At 40.1% G+C, this 20,806-nt stretch overlaps 1 protein-coding gene and 1 long non-coding RNA gene across 2 annotated transcripts in view; one reads left to right on the top strand and one right to left on the bottom strand.

Moving 5' to 3' along the window:
- LOC111870530 overlaps positions 1–20,806 on the top strand; it is a 174,521-nt gene that overhangs the window by 35,812 nt on the left and 117,903 nt on the right. The window lies entirely within an intron of this gene.
- The window catches only part of LOC111870529 (prothoracicostatic peptides), a 187,843-nt gene continuing 178,270 nt past the window's right edge, over positions 11,234–20,806 (bottom strand). The window contains exon 5 of the mRNA XM_023862891.2: positions 11,234–13,168. Within this exon, the coding sequence (XP_023718659.1) occupies positions 13,113–13,168 (56 nt within the window). The 3' untranslated portion in view covers positions 11,234–13,112. The remainder of the gene's footprint in view (positions 13,169–20,806) is intronic.

Here is a 20,806-nt window from a genome sequence, read left to right as displayed (position 1 = left end):
TGTCTATATTTAATGTACAACGTATATAACTAACTCTGTAGACCTGAGTCCTTGAGAAGCCGCCAGTCGCTCAGCTACTCAGCTACACCATCCCATTTCTCTAACATCCGTTTTAACAACGTTCTCCCACTTATGCCTAGGTCTTTCTATACGTCTTTCATATTAGATACTGAGACCACCATTACATTAATAATGAATTAAATTAAATAAACCAATAATATACTTAGGTGCATGAAGTCTTTCCAATTAAAACTTTGTACACATTTATCACCTCTCCATATATTCTACGAGACTTACACATACTGAGAGCATAGCAAAATATACAACTTATAACATCTATTTCTCCGTGGTCTCATCACCATTATAGACCATGCGAAACGTCGAATTTAAACGCATATTGATAGGCGAATGATGGTGCTTGGCGGCCGGCGACACGGAAGGGGTGAATCACATGAGTTCCTATATACAAATATACAAGTAGAGCATAGATGACAAGAATGCGTAACGCTAAACAAGCAGTTAAGTGCAAATACAGATCCTTTTTTTTATTGCTAGTGGGGTGGGACTAAGTCCCTTGTACTGCGGCCACTTCTGGCCTATTGTACCAGCCCCAGATGATAGGTGAGGGTGATTGTGGAGCAGTTGGTGGAATGAAGATTGGCAGGGGAAACCGAAGTACTCGGAGAAAACCTGCCCCACCGCCACTTTGTCCACCACAAATCCCACTTGACCAGACCCGCGATCGAACCCGGGCCCGCCGCAGTGGGAAGCCAGCGACTAACCGCTTGAGCTATGGCGCGGCCTCAATATGGATTCCATACATTCTTAACATAGGCACTAGATGGAGGTGAATGATCGGTTTTATGGCCCCGCAGTTTTAAACCCATGATAGGAGCATGGGAGGATCCTAGTCTCGATACGAACATTGTACAGAAGACAAGACTTTTGCCTCTATAAGGATTCGAATCTTGTTTCATCGGTCATTTAGCCCATCCCAGCTCACAGGGAAAACCACGATATACTTCAGTTACAGCAGTCTATCTGTCTACCGAGATTCGAATGCGAATGAACAAATATTTTATGCGCTATCAAACGAAAAATTTGAAGCGTCAGACCCATGTTTATGAGGTTCGATTAGGAGTCCATAAGGGGATCATTCTTTTCCTTTCACAGACTAATTCTCTTTGTCTCATTTAGATTTGAAATTTATTTATTTATTTACCGAAGAGCAGGCTCGGGATAGGGACCAGTGGCGGGCTGTTGTGAACACGGTAATGAACTTTCGATTGCCACAAAATTTTGGGAAATTCTTGAGTGACGGAACGCCTGGCGGTTTCTCAAGGACGACTCAGCTCAGTAGGGTTAGTTGACGAAACTTCTAGCAGCTCATTTTACATATGTAATGTCAAATGGAAGGATAATTAGTGAATAATGAATTGAAGTGGATTTGGTAGGAAGCGGTTGAGGTCTAAATTGAAGTATTATCCTAGAATTTGCATGAAAAAACTTTGAAACACCGTGAAAACAGTAAGGAAAATCTGTCTTCCTACTGAGATTCGAACAGGGAACCTCCCGAATAAAAGAAGAGGTGGAGTTTTGGCTTACTTGTTCACTTCCTATTATTCAGAAAGAGATTGGTGACCATGCAATGTACGTATTGCAGACACGGTTCTAGGAAACTGTCACAACCGCGGGTTGACATGCGGACACAGACTTACATGTTACATAAATCATTACACTGAAGGATACATAAAGGCTATTTTAATGCTACATGTGTACCGTGTCTTAGTATAGCTGGTAACAAAATAACTGCGATCGAAGGCATTCCATTATTTAAAGGCATGATGGTAGCCAAATGACCGGGACCTTGAAAACAAGAAACCAAGGAGAACACTAAAATGGTTTACAGGAAATGATTTGTAACTTTAGAGCTCATATGTCCTTCCAAGTGTCAGGAAGGTAATGGAACTTGCGTATTTTAATACTTAAAATGAATAAACAAGTAATTATAACCGTTAGTAACTCCATGGAACTTAGCCCAACTTGAGAACATAACAGCCGCTCGTCTAGTCAAGAATTCCCACCATCCTGTGGAACCAAAGTATTCATTATTATGTTCAAAAGATCTAGCCACTGGACTATATCCTGAGCCAGTTGAATCCGCTTTATCTCCTATTTAATTTCAAGGTCCATTTTGTCTAAATATCTATACCTAGATCTTACAATTGTCTCTTTCCACCAGATTTTCTTACCAACGCATGAAATTTGTAAGCGATAATTTTAATGAATAAGAGAATAGTCAATAAATAAATAAATAAATAAAAAAAAAGTTCTTTATTGCTAGTGGGGTGGGACTAAGTCCCTTGTACTTCGGCGATTTCTGGCCTATTGTACCAGCCCCAGATGATATGGGAGGGTGATTGTAGGGCAATTGGTAGAATGAAGATTGGCAGGGGAAACCGAAGTACTCGGAGAAAACCTGCCCCAGCGCCACTTTGTCCACCACAAATCCTACCTGACCAGACCCGGGATCGAATCCGGGCCGCTGCGTTGGGAAGCCACCGACTAACCGCTTGAGCTATGGCGCGGCTAAGTGAAAAGTTTAGTCGCTAGGTACTAGTAAACGAATAAGTACAACAATAGAATAAATAAAGTGAAGAAGTAAATAAATGAAAATTAATGCAGTACATTAATAAAAATTAATGAATAATACAGGAATTAAACAGCATATCATTTAATCGAAAGAAAAAAATAAATATAAAGGAAATAAACATATAAAGTAAGCAAATACTAGCAAGTACGAGTAAGTGATACAGTTAAAGAAATACGAGTTACTGCACTTCAAATAAACAGTTATACACAGAATCTGACATAAGGTGTACATAAAATGCAATTTGAACATTTGTTGAGAATTGCCCTAAGCTAACTGCATGGAGCTGATCCCTTCTTCACAAGCCGCCAGTTGCGCAGCTACTCATGAATTCCAGAATAATCTGTGGAACCCAAATATTCATTACCTTGATCACAAGAGGCCTCCATTTGTCCCTAACCTGAGCCTGCAATTATCCAATCCATATTACCCCATCCTATTTCTCTAAGGTCCATTTTAATATTGTCCTCACACCTACTCTAGGCCTTCCTACTACCCTCTTTCTTTCTGCCTTTCCCACGAAATCCTATATGCATTTACCTTCTCCATCATGCATACTACATGCCCTGCTCATGTTCTCCTTGACTTGATCATTTTAATTATATTTGGGGAATAGTATAATTTACGACACTCCTCATTAAGCCATTTTCTCCGACCTTATCTCACTTCATCCCTTTTTCGGTCAAAATATTCTCCTCAATTCGCACCCATACAGATCCACAGGCAAATTACAGCGTTGTAAATTCTAATTTTTATGTATTTAGACAGCAGATGAGAAGACAAAAGGTTCTGGACTGAATGGTAGCCAACATTACCCGAATTAAATGCCCTGAATCAGGTTTTGATTTGTTATAGGCGTTCCCAAATATCCGAAGTGTGTCACATTTTTAAAGCATCTGTTAGCTATCTTTGTCATGATATTTCCCTGTATTCTGGTGACCAGACAGCAATATATGCTTAGTTTACTTTGCGGTTACTTCTGTACCAACCTCCATATTAGAGTCAATTAGAGATTCTGTGTTTTTCTTTGTGGTATGTATGTTATCTTCCAATAGATTTCCATAATCAACATAGATCAGGGGCCGATGTGTCTCATTTAATTTCAGCTCCACCTGGTTTTCCTGGACCTTTCTAATAGCACATTCAAAAGCAAAATTGAAAATCAGTGACTATAAAACATTTCCTTGTTTTAGACCATTTTAGATAGGAATATTTCAGACAGATGTATACCAATACGGCCATTGATAGAGCTTTCGTTTAAACACAATTTAATATCCAAATTAATTCCACGAATACCCCAAACTCTGTAACACTATTTTACAACTGTTCCTTCCTAACTGAATTAAGGCCTTTCTTGAAGTCTTATTAATAACATCTCACTGTGCTCCATTTTTTTCTTCAGTATCTGATGAATGCAAAATCTAATCGGTAGTTGATCTGTTGCGTCTAAATCCACGCTGGGATTTCCCAATAATTTTGTCTGCTTACGAATTTAAACTTGAGAGAAGAATACTTGATAATTTTTTATGAAGTTGATAACTTGGACTGTCCTGAATGATCTCAGTTTATCGTTACGTCTTTCGGGCCCTTGGAGGGGAAGAAGCTGGGACGGTAGAGAGAGCCTTGTACCTTCGCCCAATGGTCCATTGCATATCTACAAATACAGTTCCACTATTAGTGTGTAATTGTGCNTTATTTATATCAGTCACTGGGATTTACATATATAATTACACTATACAGAGTATTTCACGACTTTAGGGCATAACTGCAGGAGGTGATTTCCTAGGTCTTTATGATCAAAAAAGTTCATATGAACATGTGTCCGATTTTGGACGGTTACGGAGTTATGACCCTTTTTTCATTCCCGTACACGCCCTCGTGTGAGCCGCGTCTATCATCTGATGGGTCGCTATTTTTAGCCAGCTACAGACAGAGCGTTCTCGTTATCTCTACACTTGAGAGGTACCTAAGGCGTAGTGGGTTGGTATGTACCCGCGCGGTTCACAACCGAGCGGCCGGCGGTGGCATCTTCGAAAATCAGCTTTAAGCANCGTGAAACACTCTGTATAGTGTAATTATATACGTAAATCGCAGTGACTGATATAAATAATGAAATATGTTCGTAAAAATGTAAGGCTACAATATCCTTGTAGATTTTCTACTTTATATCAGTAGTTAGAATGTATATTTACTACATCCTTTGAACATTTGAAGGAAATCGAGAGCCCAAATTTCATACCATAACGCATGTGCGTATTTCTTTTTGTATATACGAAATTATGTTAGGAATAACATCTACTAACAGTTTGCTTATGTTTCCTGCGAATTCAGTAGCAGATATTGTGTGTATATCCAAGACATTCGCAAATTACTGAAGGTGGGTGCTTGCTGCGGGCTCTTCTCATTATCCAGATTACATAGTGTCGGATCTTAATGTAACTAATGAATAATGAAATGGAAAAATAATTTTGAGGAAGCGCTTCTAGACTGATCGAGGTACTGCCCCACCATTTTCCTGCAGGAACTGAGAGAGAGGGAGAGAACCACTTCCTCATGCACAGTGAAACTTCAGCAAGGACAGACCTGGGCAGGTCACGTGTCTAAGAGCAAGATATAATCCTATTACATGACCTTACAGCTTCGCTTTCGTCGTTTGCTTAAGACTTTATTGTAAAGCAAGTACATGCTTCTTTGTTACCACATCAAAGGAAAATGTTGGCAGAAGTGCTGAATATTGTTTCTGGGTTTATCTTTGAACTGATTGTGTTTCCAGTCTAACATGTTAGAATTCCTTTTAAATATACTAACTTTGTAGTCAGGACCTTACTGAACAGCTGGCATTTATGCAACCTGTCCCATGAAGATGAACAGACGTGTTATTTATCCTGCAGAATTCAAGAGTGTCTGCTAAAGCAGGTCATTAAAGAATTATGGCAAAATGAGTAGGAGATGTACAGAATACGAAATATTTATGATGTCAAAATAACAAGAGTAAATTACAATAGTAAAATTTTGTTAATGAAAATAAAAGTATCTCTTATTAAGTTCCGAAACATAGGCCCAAAAGCCCAGAAGCTGCGATACAGAATCGGATAAGGGAACAATGTACAATTGTTAAGCGTAAAACTTGCAGCTAAGGATTCAACAATAGAGGCAGTGGATCGTCGGAATTCCAAAGAATAATTTACACAATAATAAACACGTTCAAAACTAATACTCATAAGGTCTCTTTTATTAACATTTTTTAAGAAAATTACACTTACTGCATCAGACTGATCGGAAGCCTGGACACTTCTCCGATATCGGTATCAAGAGTTGCAATACGAGGTCTAAAATATCACAAAGGAAGATCACGGTCTTATACGCTTTAAAGCAGTGTAGTCTGGTTACGGTCAGATAGTAAGTCAAGTGAGAAACCAATAAGAAGCAGGTGGTGGCCATGAATGTGGAGGCGATATGCTTCTCCGAAACGTCGGGGGATTTACACCGAACTACACATTGTTACAGTTCAGGAGATCGTTCATAATCACGCTGTAAGAGCCACAAACCCAGCATATTACAGACTATCTCAGCTGGCTTCACCGCTGTGCTATAGTTCGATCTCAGGCTAACGTCACAATGCGACGTTGTAATATTACAGACAGAATATCGGAGTTTGTAAACAAAAGCTAAGGAAAGTGCGATGTGTAACTTTTGTATCATAGAGAACTTTTCATTGTGGTCCAAGAGGAGAAATGAGTAAAAGGAGCAACTCACAAAANGGGAAGGGGGGGGGGGAAAGGCATTTCGCCTATTTCGTCGAACTGATAGTTCTCTTGTCCAGAAAGCAGATGAAAGTCTGGGTATCTTACGGTAACGAATTTTGTATTTCTCTATCGAACGAAACCAAGCGGCATTGGCGACTTGCATTCAGGAAGTAGGTGCCTTTTTCGAACTTCCGCCGGGGATACCGACCATTTTCAATTAAGACTTTTGCCCGTTTTCCTCCGTCTGTCCAGAAAAATGTCGGAATAAGTTATCAAATTATCCCTCCACTACCATTTCCCTCTGCACCCTTTCCAGTTTATTATTCATTGGCCATATTATCATTAGATGTATAACATAAACTACTGACATCGTCTTGAAATTAAATATTGTGACATGAAGGATATTCTACGAAGCGAATTGGCGAACACACTGCCGCGGAGATACGATTCGTAAGCACAAACCATCGCTAAATGTTAATCGTCCCCGCAGATATGCAAATGGAAAGTGTAGACTCTTGGAAACTAGACCGTTTCTGCGGGAGCAACAGACACTTACCACTAATACTGCTAGGCTCTATAAGAACGCATGCCGGTCACGGTAGCCGAGCGGTCTAAGGCATGCACTGTCTTCGCTCGCTCGGAAGCCGGGAACGTGGGTTCGAATCCCACTCAGGACATGGATGTTTGTGTGCGTTTTTCTGTGTTTGTCTACAGGTAGAGGCCTTGTGACGAGCTGATCACTCTCCCAAGGAGTCCTACCGAATGTGTAGTCCTACCGAGTGTTTGGAAAATTAAACCCAAGTCAGTTACAGCAGAAGGAAGATTAGAAGAGAAGACACTCGTAGTCCATCCAGAATATAGCGAGTCTTAGGAAGTCATTGATAATGAGCTCTTATATTTGGTTGTGATTAAGAGAGATTGTAAGGAAGGCTTCAGTAGATCCAATCATGCATTCCAAAACCCATTACTATTGGTCACGGAACGCCGAACACGTGACAGTATGAAATAAAATAAAAAAAATGGAAACATAATTAACCATGGGTCGCACCGATGTGACAACCACTGACTTCGAATATTGCTGTAATGGTAGCCATGAGATATGTTTTGCAGGGAAATGGGATCTCATTTAATTCCCATAAGGACCCTTATATTTTCCCGCTTTTTTGGAAGAGTTTGGTATAAAGTCCGTTACACAATTCTGGGCATAAGTAACGTTCATCGAGGCAAAAAAATGGACTAAGCATTCGCTGTTCCAGACGAGGGCTGTTTTTTTTCTTCTTTTTGTGAGCATCTTCCTAGGTACGGAGTTCGGGACTTCTCAGGCTCCGGTGTCTCTAGACTCCAGCACAGAGAGCGTTCTCACCTAGTCTGTTGGTAAAATATTCCGAATTGCATCTTCAAATAACCAGTGATTCTTTCTCTTATCTCGAAGCCTGTCATTAACGGCTCATTAAGGTTTCACCATTTTGCACTACGATAAATTACCCGCAAGGTTGAAAAATCTTCCAAGTACAAATCGAAAAATCAATAAACTCAAGGAAGTAATGACACAGTTCATTCTATAGCAAGCGTTCCTTGTATTTAGGAAGTCCGTGCTCGACTCTCGGAATAAAAAAGATTTTTCATTCTTTTACTCATATTTCTCCGTGCGGATATTAGGGTTAAACTTTACTTTAAGCTACTTAAAGTTCTCGGGTTTTCAAATTCTTACCTGCTTAACTTCCACTGGGTAGTTTTTCTTCTCATTCTAAATTTTGTAACTGAGACAGCATGATTAAAAATCTTTTTTTTTTTATTTCCTGAGGTGCAGTGAGACCAAGTCCACTTGGTGCGTAGGCCACTAATTAGCAAATTTTACCAGCCTCGGATGACAGTAATGATAGATGTGGAGCAGTTGGTGGTATGCTAATTTGTAGGAGGAACCGAAATACTCGGTAAAAACTTGCTCCAATGCCACTTTGTCCACCAAAAATGCCATATGACATGACATAGGCTCGAACCCAGGCCGCCGCGGTGGGAAGACTGCGACTAACCGCCTGAGTGTTGGCACGTCCTAGCATGTTTAAATATCTAACCTATGAACGAATGAGTCAATCATGGTGAAAGGGAAGCGTAATAGAACTGTAAATACAGTTACTGACTGAGAGGATGACAAAGGATATTGGATTGTATGCGATTTCTATTTTCACCATCCTTGCTGCTAGTGGCTCGTCCAACCCGTACCTGGGTCCTTTCTCTCAGGTAAAACTGGCGTATTAAGGAAGAGAACACTCATGCCTATATCTTTTTCTGCCACATCCAGAGTAACTTAACATAACTTAGTGCTAGCAGAATCCAGATAGTTTACATGGTACGTTTACTGATTCTTATATTTAACTTCAACAAGCGAGCATTTCTCTGAAGAAAGCAGTCTTCTGGGATTTGACAGCGTGTATATGTGGTGTTAACCGACGTTTCGGAGGAACGTATCGCCTCCATCTTCAGGTTAGAAGAAAAAATATAAGAAATCTTCAGGCGAAGAGACCGTGAGAACCGGTAAAAGCAGACTCACGGTCTCTTCGCCTGCAGATTTCTTATATTTTTTCTTGTACCCTGAAGATGGAGGCGATACGTTCCTCCGAAACGTCGGTTAACACCACATATACACGGTGCCAGACCCCAGAAGACTGCTTTCTTCATAGTCACCGCCGTGAAAGCCTCAAATCTTACAGAGCATTTCTCTTGTTTCCCGCGTGTGTCACATGCAGCGCTCATCTCTTGTCCTCCCTGAGTTGATGTCCTAATAGTATTCAGAGAGAAGAACAATTTACGAAGCTCCTCATTATGGACATTTCTCCGACCTCCTTTTACTTCACCTTATTTAGTACCAAATTATCTCTTCAGCATCCTGCTCTTGAACGCCCTGGCTGTGCTTGCACTTAGTGCAAGAGACTGATTTTGAAACCCGTAATAACCGTATTAGATAGTGAGAAGTTGTGTGTTCACTGAAATCTATAATGCAGAGCAACATACATTTCCTCTTAATCCTTTACTTTAAGCTAATTCTCGAAACTTTAAGTCACAGACTTCGGTCTTAATGATGTCTAGACCTTTCTTTCGGTGAATTTTATTAAGCACGTTTTACCTGTTTGTATACTCTGTGGCCTTTAGTCCGCAAGCGAACTTTACCGAACGAGCGACCGCCGTTTGTCGGCGAAGTTGGTGCCAACTTTGCGGATAAGGCCGCGCCATAGCTCAAGCGGTTAGTCGATGAATTCTCACCTCTGCGGCCCGGGTTCGAGCCCGGATCTGGTCAAGTGGGATTGGTGGTGGACAAAGTGGCGCTGGGGACGGATTTCTCCGAGTACTTCGGTTTCCCCTGCCAATTTTCTTTCCACAAATTCTCCATCATAATCACCCGGGGCAGGTACAATAGGCTATTCAGCGCCGCCGTGCCGAGTGTACCCAGCTGGGCTTCATCAACCAATATGCAAATTAGAAAAATTAACATTTGTGGATAGAGGGTGTAGCATGGCCAGTGCAACGGATTCCCACGGTCGTTAATGTCGGTTTTCTAGACCGGAGCCGCTACTTTTCCATTTAAGTAGCTCCTCAGTTATCCTCATGAGGCTAGGTGGGCCCCCTTTCCGGGCCAACTACTGCACATAAAATCTGGTAGCGGCGGGAATCGAAACGGGACCTCTGGATCTGTAGCCAGGAATTCTGACCACTAGAAGGTAACTTATCCGTATATTAACGGTTATAATACCTCGAAGGATACATTGAAATGGATACGGCACTTTCATTCTGTTGCATATGAATAATCGTTAAGCAGGGATCGCCCTGAAACCAGAAGTGTATTTAGTTGTCATGGAAACCATTTTCATTATTTTCCACCGTCGGTTGTGCACTGAGACAATGAAACATTTATTTTCCAGTGACACAGGCAACAGATGCGGTAAAATAATTTGACACTCTAAGTCGTTTTAATTATAAATATTTATTTAACACAAAATATAACTGGCTTTTCCTCATGATTTTATACCTTGCAGAAAATATAAACTAAATTGCGTTTACATAATGTAGATACGTGTATATTAGCATGCGGGAATATTATGCCATGCCGTTGCACATCACATCAAAACTTTTATTTAACAGATGTTAATACAGTTCCGCAAAATCATTTTCGGGTTGGAGGGAAAGAACTTAAAACTTCATGAGACTTCAAAGCAAGTGTACTTCATCGTATTTCAAATATAATCAGCAGCAGCGCTCATGAAAGTTAATAACTACCTTGCTGAGAAACACTATGTGCACTAATTCACAGACGAATGGAGGTTCTTGTGTGTTAAATATTTCAAGGTTAATTATCAATGATAAAATATATGAATTATTTAATGTTTTCACCGTGCAACTGAACTGTAACTTAATACTTTTATGTAGAGAAATGTTGAAATTTTCTTCGCAGTGCCTGAGAAAGTTAAGACTGTATAGTAATAAATATAAGTTCACTCTCTTTAAATGAAACAAGAATACTACTGTTCTTTATTTTGGTGTAATTGGAAGTGTGGATCATATGAATGTATATACTGTGAATATATGTAACAATATAAAAAAACCTCAGTGGTTTGAGTCCACAAGCGAACTACACCGACCAAGCAACCGCCGCTTGTCGACGAAGTTAGTGCCAACTTTAGCGGATAGAGGGTGTCGCGTGGTCAGCGCAACGATAATTTCGGTTTTCTAGATCGGAGCCGCTATTTCCTTGACATAGCTCCTCAGTTATCTTCACGAGGCTGAGTGGACCCCGATCCAGACCCACTACTTCTCAGAAAATTTGGTAGCGCCGGGAATAGAACCCGGACCTCTGGATCTGTAACCAGGAACTCTGGCCACTAGACCACAGAATCGGTCATGTAACAATATATATGTAACAGTATAAGCTGTTTTAAAGTTGCGTATTTGTAAATTTAATTCTGTGAAGTGTTTTCCTGTTTAGGATATTGATGGTAAATTTAAATATTTACATGTTTGTATTAACTAAATTCTCTAATTTGATTGACTTTCTTTCAAATTATATATTGACGAAGTAAACAGCGATAACATTCCTAAACTTCATGAAATCTTACAATAGAGAACTGGTATATTTTCATAGAGGTAGAACTATTATTACCAAATATCATTTATCAGATCCATAGTTTAATAGCCCGAAATCACATTGTGCCCAAATAAATTACACGAAATAACAATGTTCGGCGAATGAATGCTATAATTGGGCAATGTTGACTGCTTCAAAATAATTGTGAAATTAATCTTCAGGTCCTAAGGTTGACTGTTCATATTATGGTTATTGTCGGGCGACAACGCACCACGTTCACGTTTCCCAGAATATGACGTCTTCCTGTAACTTGCGCGTCATTTCTAACCCGGAACAAAAGAACATAAATCACATTCTTTCAGAAATTTCTGCATTATTTTTTCGATCTTAGGCTCAGACTATTTCAGTTGCAGTTCTGTTACGATTTAACTACTTTACCCAAAGAACTTCATAAGCCGATTGTATTTATATGCACAGGGCATATCCGACCTTACCACTATTCAAATATTATCAATTACAGAGCATTATTATTATTGTTATTATGTTTGCCTTGCAACTGTTGACTCGGCACTAATAAATATAGAATTGAATCGAATTATTATTATCGGTTTGGGCTGTTGTGTAAGCAAGCAAATATATACTTGATAAATTAATATTATTATTATAAACTTATATATTTGAAACTTAAATTCTTTCTTACTGTCATATTTTACACTATCCATCGCCCTTCCAGTCATTAAAATACTAATTGAAATATTTGTAAATGTATATATTTTACTTCCCTCACTTCTTAATGATAACTCCGATTTGTGCTAATAATAATAATAATAATATTGTTATACAAATTTCCTTGTTTTCTCTATTGTTTTCATCTGATTTGCTGTTTTGTTTTCTGTTCTTTACTCGTGCGCTCTTTGTAATTGGCCTCTGTGCTGCTAAATTTACCCCTAAATACATATGAATTTAATTGTATTATAATTTGTTCTGCTCTTCAGCCAAAATGAAATTTACTTTCCTAATCACGAAGACTCCCGCAACATATTTCGTAAAAGCAGCGATAGGTTGTGCTGTGTTACAGCAGAACTATGAAGGTAATTTTCGAAATAACATCTGCATGAATTGATCAAAATTCCTGTTTTATTAATACCTACGTTTTTGTGAAAGTCTTTGTTATTATAAATTGTTCCTATAAAATTTATTTTATTTCTACGCTATATAAGAGTGATTATCGGACTCGCCCAAAAGGGATGCACATAATTTTAAATGTTTCTTGCAAAATAAGCAGATACAAAAAATGAATGTGAAGTTCTCAAGGCGATGACTGTGAAGAGTATTATATTCTGGGATGTGAGTGGAGTCCTAGAGACGTTTGCCGACGTTTCGGAGGAATGAACTTTTTGACACTGTGTTTGATGAAAGTACATTCCTACGTAAGGGCAGTTAACTTCTACCGGGATACACACCATTAAATTCCAGAAGACAGAACGTTTCATTAAAAGTAATATTAATCAGCGAAGTAGCCGTTCCCTTTTATGAACGCTGTCTTAACCGTCAAGTGTGTTAATTACAAGTGAAGATGCTAGAAGTGAATGGAGCGACTCCAGCATTGTGAAGTGGACCAGCCTAATTACACGTCTTCTCATTCTTCCGAGCTAGACACCGCCCTAGCTGAATCTTCTTTGATGGCGGTCTCTCCTAAAATAGATGGAAACAAACAAGAACAAAAAATGAAGTTTTTATTATAAACACAGTGTCTGAACACATTTCATCTATCAAATGACTTGCTTAATTCTGTTGTACTGACTAACTAAATGACTCTATGGTACAGAGATTTATTGACCAGTTGTCAGTTACTCAGCTGGTTGCCAGCTGAGCAACTGACCGTTACCGTTTAGGAGAAAACTGCATAGTGAGGAGCTGCATAACTTATACTCATCGCTAAATATAATTAGAATAAGTCAGGAGGATTAGATTGGCAGGCCGTTTAGCTCGCATTGAGAGAAGAGGAATTTATACAGGATTTTGGAGAGAAAGCCTGAAGATACATATCAGATGACGGATTCTATTCGGCCCGGGTTCGATCCCGGGTCTGGTCAAGTGGGATTTGTGGTGGACACAGTGGCGCTGGGGCAGGTTTTCTCCGAGTTCTGCGGTTTCCCCTGCCAATCTTCATTCCACCAGTTGCTCCACAATCACCCTCACCTATCATCTGGGGCTGGTACAATAGGCCAGAAGTGGCCACAGTACAAGGAACTTAGTCCCACCCCACTAGCAAAAAAAAAAAGGATTCCTAAAACAGGATTGGGTGGTAAGGACTGGATTGTTCTGGCTCAGGATAGGGCCCAGTGGAGGCTCTTATGAACTAGAAAATGAACCTTCGAGTTCTATAGAAGTTTAAGAAAATCCTGAGAAGCTAAGAAACTAGCGGCTTCTCAAAAAGAATGAAGTGGTTGGCGAAGAATTTATTGGAATGGATGGTGAGTCGGAGTGATATGGAAGGAAGCGACAGGACTCAATTTCCAGGACTATTCAGCCTGGGGACAATCACAGGTGTTTCAAATGTGACGTGTAAACTCCACTGAAGTGGCTCAGAATTGGATCCAGTAATGTGATTTTGTGAGCATGATGATGAAATTCTTGGTTAATTCCATACGTAAAATTTCTTGTACTGACAGGAGGTTGGAGAAAACTACATAATGAAGAACTTCATAACTTGTACTCAAGGAGGATGAGCTCGGCAGGGTATATAGCACGAATGGGGGAGAGAGGAATGCATATAGGATATTGGTGTGAAAGCCAGAAGGAAGGAGACCACTAGGAAGACGAAGGCGTAGGTGGGTGGACAGTATTAAAATGGATCTTAGAGAGATAGGATGGGATGGTACGGATTGGATTGGTTTGGCTCAGGATAGGGACCAGTGGAGGGCTCTTGTGAACACAGTAATGAACTTTCTGGTTCCATAAAATGCTAGGAAATTCTTGAGTAGCTGCAGAATTGGCCTCTCCTCAAGAAGGGCCCAGGTCCATGAGTAAATGAGTAAGTTCAATTCTTATACCGTTTTGTTATTTATGTTCCATGTGATATACCAGTATATAAACGAAACACAAGAGATGGTCCCATCTTGTGTGCCATGTTAAGGAAGGAGAGATCCCGAAGGTATTTGCAGCGTCTGTTTCCTTCATCCTTGTTTTTCCCCCATGAGAGCGTCTTCATTGAATCTATCTACCAGCTGCGGAGTTGTTTTTGATAGAATCAAGTCCCTGTGTTATAAGTTCATATGCGCGGTCGCTGATTCGAGAAGCATTTCTTTTTTGTATATACTTCAATGGTGTGTAAGACTGGGAGGCGGAATGAAGTAATATCTCATAATAACCGTAATGTTTCTGCATTTTTGTAAGAAGAAACCTTAATTCTGCAATATTAAAGCACAATCTTTCGTAGGAAATGTTTGGATCTAAATAAGTTTCTAGAAACAGTTCTGTAAACTGTGGAAGGGGCATTGCAGATTTATATTTGAAAACTCTACAGGCATTAGGCTAGTATACCTGAAGCTGGTCAGCTTAAAAATAAGCAAGAAGTTCTGGGAAAAACGCATCTCCTACTTCCCTTTGATACGACACTAACCGCATAGATAATGAAAAATTAAAGGGATAGACACAGAAAACAAGGTGATCTTATAAGCCTATTAACCAAATTTAAGGCGGGACACAAACACACAGACAGCAAGGTGATCTTATANATATGGAGAATTGATGGACAGACACAGACGGATAAACAGAAAGCAAGAAAATAGCATAAGCATCATTCTGTTATTTTTTTTCAAACTAAGGAAATTAGGTTGAAAACTGGGAATAGGTTTCTTATCTGGTAAGAGCAATACAGGCCGTGAGGCGCCCAAATCATCGTTCTCCTGTTTTCTGTTTTGTTTACCAAACTATCAGTTTCTACAGATACGTCAGGGCCTGAATGCTGTCACGTGTAAGGGTTGCGTGGTTACTAGACGGGGTGTGGATTGGGGCCGAGGTCCAAAGAGCTGTAGAGCCATAGATAGGTAGGGAGACAGACAGACATGACAGGTAGACATAATATCGTGAGTATTAATAGAAAGTGTTCGCCTTCCTGAGACACAATAAACAAATAATCACCCAAATGCTAACGAGGTTCAGCACACTAATTATCTACTCGAAGCTCGAGAGTAACCTTACAAAAGGTCATGTAAAATTTTCGTACTCATACGCTGTAAATATTTTACGTTTAACGAGGAGTAGAGAAGAATTATAGGAAATTTTGTATCGATTCTGGAACAAAATCAATACGCAACAAGGACAGGAACATGTGCTCCGTTCGGGAGTAAACATACGTTTACCAAATGCGTCAGCGATTTTGAGAATTTTCGGATATTGGTGTCCTCCCACTGCCTATTGTTGCCAGGGAGAGCACGTCCGAACTGTACACAGTCATAAAAACCATTCATCTTTTTTCGTGACTGAAAGCTTCGACCGAAATGGCATCTATGTAAAAGCCTAAGGTTATCTCGGATTTCATCAATATATCCGCAACTAACCAACTAAGGCCGGCACGTAAGGCTGACCTCACCGCCATCTGTGAGTCGATTGTCCGGAAAATATGGGAGTCTTGAAGTCTCATAACCATATGAGTTTCCGCGGCATGTTACATGGATAGATTTACCTTTACACTGTTTTCAATGGAGTTCCTAATTTATCAAAAACTATTGTATAAATAAGGAGCTGTATTTTTAGGCGTAATTTACCAAGTGAACACCTTATACACAAGTTATGTTTGTCCCTCTGTTTCTCTGTTTGTCACAGCATTAAAACCCAAACCGTTAATCCAGATTTTCTATAAATTCGATATGGGATATCTTCAGTGAAATTTGTCCTACAGTTCTAATATTGAGCCATGACGGTCCTCAACGAAACCTGGTTTACACCGGGCCACAGATGGACGTCCCAACCCGTTTTACGCCCTGCATGCTATAATACGTACTTGCAATCCAGGCTTGGATCCGAGAGATAGTCCGTTTCAATCCCTAACGGATTTTGGGGTTTTCTCATGACTTCCTGGCAAATTAGGCCACGAACGCTTCCCTCCAAAACTTTCCAATTCAATCATCCTATCATTTGGCATTATTAGTGCATAGTCTCGATACTGAGAACGTCGAAAAGTGTACAACAAAAAATATAAACGTAAATATGGTGATGTATCGACTTAGTGCTAGGCAACGACTCTTTATACACTACCCAGAAAAAAAAACAATAAGACCTATGTTCTCCGTGGACCATGCTACAAGGAACACAATACTCGACAAGAAAAGGTGTTTTCTATTCGGTTTTGCTTTGCCGCATGAGCAAAATGTACCTCTGCATTCATTCACATTGCTTTCAGGCGGGTGTTTCTTTCCTTGCATTTTTATAAACATTCGCGTTATCGAGAAATGTTCCAAAAATTGTTAAGAGCTTAATGAGATCTGTGTTCTATTTTATGTACATATTTTTCCTGATATATTTTCCGAAGCAGTTGATAAATTTCAATTTTAGCTTGAGATGTTGTCTGTTGCTTATATTTCACTGATAAGTAATAAAGTTGTCCTTGTGCTTAACTAATTAACCACTACGCCGGGAGGAGGCAAGGGGAGTGGATATATAGAACCACATATTCTTGAACTCGACAACAGTTGGAGGTGAGTGGTTTGCTTCACACCCCGGCCACTTTACCTCCAGGGGCAGAACCCTCGGTTTCTTTTGAACAGGAGGCTGGGTGGGTCCAAGAACGGGTCTGGGCGACGTGGAGAGGGGAAAAATTCTTGCCCCTACCTGGACTCGAACTCCAACCCCTCTGTCGTGCAGACGTAGGTAGTCGCTATACCGACTGAGCTATCCCTACAAACAAAAATTGTGGAAATTTTTCCCCTAGACCAAATTTAATTGAAGAAGGGCAGCGGATAGACACGCCCCGAATTTCAAATTCCAATCAGTAGCAATATCTGACCCACAACAGGAAATGCCAACACGTGACACAGTGGGCACCCCCACTATTATATGTCTATTACGTGCACCTTGTGAAGTTTGTGCGCATTCGGATGAAATCTGCCAAGTGAACTGACGAGATCGGCTTAACATCGATCTGACATTTGAATTCTGTGTTAGCGTCTGGCGCCTTTCTATGTCAGCAGTTTCTCCTACACCAACGTAACTCGGGTATTCTCTACTACAGGCGCTAGCCTTTTTCTTTTTCGCTTAATTTTATATTAAGCATATGGCTGCTTTTATTTGGGTTGAAGATCAGAGGTAGCAATGGAAATCTCATATGTAAATAAAGGCTGCAATTAAAAAGGCAAGAACCCGTTGGAACAACCGATACTTCTGCTGTTCTGTGAATACAATTACATACTTTGTCTCTATTAGTGTTGGGCGCTCGTGTGCATTCTTGGCAAGAACACTTCCATGGCTTTTAAAGGTCACGCATGCTTCCATTAAATATTACATTATTAGCGAACCTCAGAGAAACATCCAACGTCTTTTGTGGAGGATGTCCCAGAACAAAGCTATGTGGCCATCTGTAATTTCATTTTCTGTTTGTTGCACGTTAATAGCAGAAAATTAAAATAACGAACAGAAGATGGGAGGACAGGACCGCTAAGCTCTTTCATTAAGGGAATGCTTGTCTTGTCTCTAGGGATTACAAAAATTTAACTTCTTCTCCTTCTCTAAAGGCTCTACAGAGCAAGATGGGTCTTGGCTAGCTCAACAATTTCTTTACCTTGCTCCTTCCTTCGTATAAGAATCTTCCAAATCTTGAAATTCGTGATTTGAAGGTCTTGTATAATATCCTTTCCCCGTTTCTTCTTGTGACGTCTTTTAGGTCTGATGATACCGGCTTCCAACGAGTTATTTTCTATGTAATTCTTGTACTGATGCAAAATCTACTGAATTCCGTCAGTCTGTCTGAGTATATTTAAAGGTTCCATATAGGAGAATCTTGTAAGGACGGGACATGGTAAGGAGAAGAGTACAGAGGGTAACCCAACCCCACGTAATATGTCAGGGCGATGGAAGGAAGGAAGTCGCCCTGTCACAACTCGTCGAGGGCGTCGTGAATATCAGGGCGATCCATCACCACGACTTGACATCAATAACACTGAAAGACGGAAGGACGATACGTAATGGGACTCGCCTCTCTCGCGTTAGCATGTTACGTCCACTGAAACCGCCACCGTTTCTTTGATTCCTATAGAAACTTGGCAAAATTTATCGTTGACATGGGCGTCTCTCTGGCTTCCGTATAAAATAACTTATCTCTGAGTTCATGAACCTGTATGGTCAAGACAGAAGTGGAAAACAACCATACACTATAGTTTTGGGAGGCGGCCTTCAAACTTAGGAACACATTTTGCGACCTTCTGAACATGAAACAGTCTGTCACCCTCGGCTCATGGTCACGACTTCTTCTTATACAATTTTATACTGAAATTTTAATCATCGTAAAAGCTGTAAATTAATGACCTATTTTTGGTTGCTTGACCGAGTGACTGAGACACTCATGCAAGACGCATCAATGAGCTGTATACTATACCTACATGGTTTCATCTTTCACGCGACATGATAAAATAGATCAAGATAAATCAGAATATTTTCCTTAGTGATCAACTAGGATTGTGTCGACCATGTTCCACACGATCTGTCCCATGACTCGTGGGGTGGTGGGCTTATCATATCCAGGAGCTGGATTTAGAATGCGTTTCTTCTTGTGTGTCGTATAATGAAAACTGGGATACCGTTTCAAGCAGATCATCCATCTTTCACATATCAGAAAGAACGTGTGTGGCTTGTATCATGCTGAAACCGGGTCGCCACCCAGGCTAAAGCATGGGCCATCTTGTGAGATATGATCTCGTACATTCTTTGCACAAGGAAAACAGGTGCACGCGAAGTGGTGTGTTGGGGATTCGTTATCGAAAGAGCTGAACTGGTTTCTATTAATGGGACTGTGAGGTTTGTGTATGAAACATTGTGAAGCTCATACCTTTTTCTTTCTATTTCAGTATAACACCTAAGAAAGCATAGTTAAGATTAAAATTATTTCTTTTTTTAAAAGGACTTATTCCACAAAAAAAAATATTTTTACATGGCAGGAACAGAAATGTCTTCTAAAATTTTACTTAAACATCCTTCTGTATTGGCAGAACAAGCAAGAATAATCTCTTAATCTATGCACTTCGCGTAGTTAGATATCTGTAAATATTCTGCAAGAATGGATTTTTATCTGTAATAATATTTTTTGTAGATTCATTTGTAACGTCAGGGTGTACATGGTATTAATAGCTTCTTGTTTTCCTGCTGTATCCAGGACAATATGTCAGTTGGGTCCCTTGTCACCGTGAAAGTTCGTGTCCTCAAGTTGCAAATGGAGGAGACGACCTCCAGGTATGAAGGGTAGCTACGAATATATCGAATAAGGAGTCGCGGACAGCCGACAAGGGGTGGCCATCCAGTTTGGGGTTGGGTGTGGTGCTAAAAACTCCTCATCGTAAAAATTGTACTTGTTACGAAAGATCACAAAAAGCCTCGGACCTGGAAGGATTCCTTGGATAAACGAACGAAGCGAAAGAAAATGTATCCTAAAGATATAAGACGCGATGGTATGAATTGGATTGAGCTGGCTCAGGATAGGGACCAGTAAAGGGGTCTTGTTAACACGGTTGTGAACCTTCGGGTTCCGTAAAATCTTGGGAAATTCTTGAGTAGCTGCACAATTGGCGGCTCCTCAAGAAGGTCTCAGCTCCATGAGTGATTCTTTTTTGTAGGAATAATTTCATGATTACTGATTTATTTCGTTGTCTTTTCTGCTTATACGCTGCAGAGAGAGAGAGAGTGAGAGAGAAGACTATGACGTCGTAAGGAGAAATGCCACTTTGGAATATGGGTCTGCACATAAACTTGTCAAAGTGTTCATGCACTATTTGTTTCAAGACGTAGGATTTGGGAATAAAATGTCTCGTGTCCTGGATAAATGTCTAGAAAACTGCTGATATATTTCCAATAGGGTTTATCCTGGATCCAAGGAAAATTGCTCTGGAAGAGTCGATTTTACGTGTTCCTGGCATTAAGTAAGTGAAATGAAGGCTTCTCAGGAGACCGCATCTATTTGTCCGCACGTAAAATCAGTGAAATTTCTGAATATTTTTTATTGGTAATCTTCAGTAAGGTTTCATTACCTCATCTCTGTCGATTAGGCTTGTTGTTATGGAATTCACATCCGCTGTTTCTGAAACTCTTTCTGAAGACTTCATCGCAATCAGTCACGGCGTAATT

Source organism: Cryptotermes secundus, unplaced genomic scaffold (assembly GCF_002891405.2).
Source record: "Cryptotermes secundus unplaced genomic scaffold, Csec_1.0 scaffold117, whole genome shotgun sequence".
Classification (NCBI taxonomy): domain Eukaryota; kingdom Metazoa; phylum Arthropoda; class Insecta; order Blattodea; family Kalotermitidae; genus Cryptotermes; species Cryptotermes secundus.
Note: the sequence above shows the minus strand (reverse complement) of the source record. Positions and strands in the feature narration are given on the sequence as shown.